The following is a 2,645-nucleotide window of genomic DNA, read 5'->3' on the forward strand; positions in this document are numbered from 1 at the left end:
TGGAAATGCGACGGTGACAATGACTGTCGGGATTGGTCGGATGAAGCAAACTGCACGGGTGAACATCCTCCCTCCCTCCCTCCCTCCCTCCCCCCCCCTCTCTCTCTCTCTCTCTCTCCTTCCCTCCCTCTCTCAATGAAAGGATTAAGCCATTAATAGGAGTTGTTCTTCAGTAGACAACATCTGGTGAAAATGTAAACAGCTTCCTTGGAATTTGCTTTATAACACAGGATATACCTGGCGTTATAATGCATCTCATTTTATAACACATTGTGCAGCTAGTTTTATAACACGAGGCACAAAGGTGTGCTTTCCCACTGTGCTGTTATCAACTTGACAGCGGTACTGCAGAACATCAAAACTGACACCCTGGCTTGGTTTACATATTTTATTTATGTATTTATTTGTATACTGACTTTATTATTTTTGATAAATAACACAAGGCAGTGAACATCCAATTACACCTTCCTTCTCCTATTCCCCCCCCCCCATGAGGTGGGTTGGACTGAGAGAGAATGACTGGCACAAAGTCAACCAGCCGGCTTTCATGCCTAAGGCAGGATTAGAACTCCCCATCTCCTGGTGCCCAAAGTCACCTAACTGGCATTCATGCTTAAGACGGGACTAGAACTCCCTGTCTCCTATTGATTGGCCCAAAGTCATCTAACTGGCATTCATGCTTAAGACGGGACTAGAACTCATAGTCTTCTGATGATTTGCCCAAAGTCACCCAGCTGGCTTTCAGACCTAAGGCGGGACTAGAACTCCCCATCTCCTGGTTTCGAGCCTGGTACCTTAAATCATTAGGCCAAGCTGGCTCTCTCTATATATATATTGGGTCTGGTGCTCCTTTAGGGATGAGAACTAAAAGTTTCAGCTGGTCTCTTGTTTCCCTAATCAAAACAACTTTGCCATCTCTGCCAGCTTTAAACCAATCTTTTGATGCTGGCTTATTTATTTATTCATTTAACTAGTTCCCATAGCCGCCCCCCCCCTCTGCTGGAGAGAGGTTGATCCTCCTCACCCCCTGCTTTGGATGGGGGCTGAGAGACTTTTATTGAAGTAAGGAAGATGCCTGGAGTTGTAACTCACACCCCCTTGAATGGCAAACAGATGGGCTGTCTCTAAGCTCACAGGACTTGCTAATTAGTGTCATGTAATGTCCCGTTTTATGGCCCACCCCTCTTTGCATGCCAGCTCTGACAGTTTCTAAAATAGAGCAATCTATAGTCAAGTGACATGAACATCCCGGGGTTGGTTTCTCTTTGTGCCTGGATAAGAAGCTCTTCCAAAAAAGCCAGCTTGGTTTTAATCTCATATTCTTAAGATCTGGCTTGAAATGACTCTGGAGTTATTTTTAAAAGAGTTCCTCCCTCAGCTCTGCAGGTTGAGGTAAGACGCTTCCTGGAAAGTAATTACTTTTCACAGTGAATACTTAATAGAATATCACCCCCAGAAGAGCATAACAGCTTGGAATGTTGTAAAAAAACATGTCACTCTCTCATGCTGGTATAAGGAGAAGAGAACCTAACTAGGATGGTGAAGTTGATTTTCCTTCCTGATAAAAACAGATCTCAAGTATATAATGAAACTAAGATGGAAGTGCCAGAACCACCGAAAAAACAGGGATGGTTATTTGGTACTCAAGAGCTACTCAATTTTGTATTTCCAGCAAAATTTGAGGTTCTTTAAGGCAGTCCACAAGTCTTAAAAGTTGCCAGGATTGGACACCCCTGCTTTAAGGTTTCTAGGATTACATTCTATAACTCCTATTTTAAAAACAACAAGAAGAAAAGCATTGTGGGTCTTTAGAATCATGTTTTGGATAGAGCAGGGGTTTGGAAAAATACAGGGGTTTGTGAAAAAGGACAGCACTATATGTCGCTTATTAGAATTGCACAATATTATTATTATTTTTTTAAAAAGAAAATACCCCATCAATTGATGCTGGGCAGGGAAAATCCTCTTTTCTTTGCAAAAAGCATTAGTTAGTGGTGGGATTTACAGCCACAAATATGTTTTGACTGCTGGTTTGAGGAGAAGGTTTGGGCAAGAGGAGAAAGAGCGGTTTGCCAGGGGCTGTTTTAGCGGAAGATCAAAGTCAGCTTCGTAAGCCTTGGGACACACAGCAGGGCAAGCCTGTCACTTTCCAGCTTTTCTTGTGAATTTTCCTAAGGCTGATCCTGCCTGACAGGCTGAGATGGTCAGCTTGACCTGATCCAATACAGCAGGAGTGTATTCTTGTTACCCAACAATGTGAAGGACAGTCATTTCAGCGTTTAAGACAGCTCAGACATGCCCGTTAAATTTCTTTTTCCAGGCTGCTGTGGTTTGCAAACACAGCTGGTGGCCTACAGCTATCTTTAGCTTGGTTGCATTCAGACAACCGATTACACTGGGTGACTGAGTTAACTCATTTTCGAAGTCTGCCTTTGGGCTGGACGACTGATCCCTGGTTGGCGGGGTCACTGGAGATGGTGTGTAGCCAGAAGGGGTTTGTTATCTTGATTTCCACATTCTCCCCTCCCCTTCCTTCTTTCCTGCTTTGGTCCCTCCATGCCGGTAAGTCAACACTGATGATGTTACCTAGTTGGATAAAGAAACATCTGCAAGAAAACAACCAAACTCAGAGAGCACCAAGGCTC

At 43.7% G+C, this 2,645-nt stretch overlaps 1 protein-coding gene across 1 annotated transcript in view; it reads left to right on the forward strand.

Annotated features, from left to right (window-relative positions):
• Positions 1–2,645, forward strand: part of SORL1 (sortilin related receptor 1) — a gene marked incomplete at its 5' end in the record, with an annotated part of 44,219 nt that overhangs the window by 18,902 nt on the left and 22,672 nt on the right. The window contains one exon of the mRNA XM_015821405.1: positions 1–58. This exon is cut by the window's left edge and continues 6 nt beyond it. Coding sequence (XP_015676891.1) covers positions 1–58 — 58 coding nt within the window. The remainder of the gene's footprint in view (positions 59–2,645) is intronic.

This window comes from Protobothrops mucrosquamatus, unplaced genomic scaffold (genome assembly GCF_001527695.2).
Source record: "Protobothrops mucrosquamatus isolate PMUCROS unplaced genomic scaffold, P.Mucros_1.0 scaffold1325, whole genome shotgun sequence".
NCBI classification, from domain to species: domain Eukaryota; kingdom Metazoa; phylum Chordata; class Lepidosauria; order Squamata; family Viperidae; genus Protobothrops; species Protobothrops mucrosquamatus.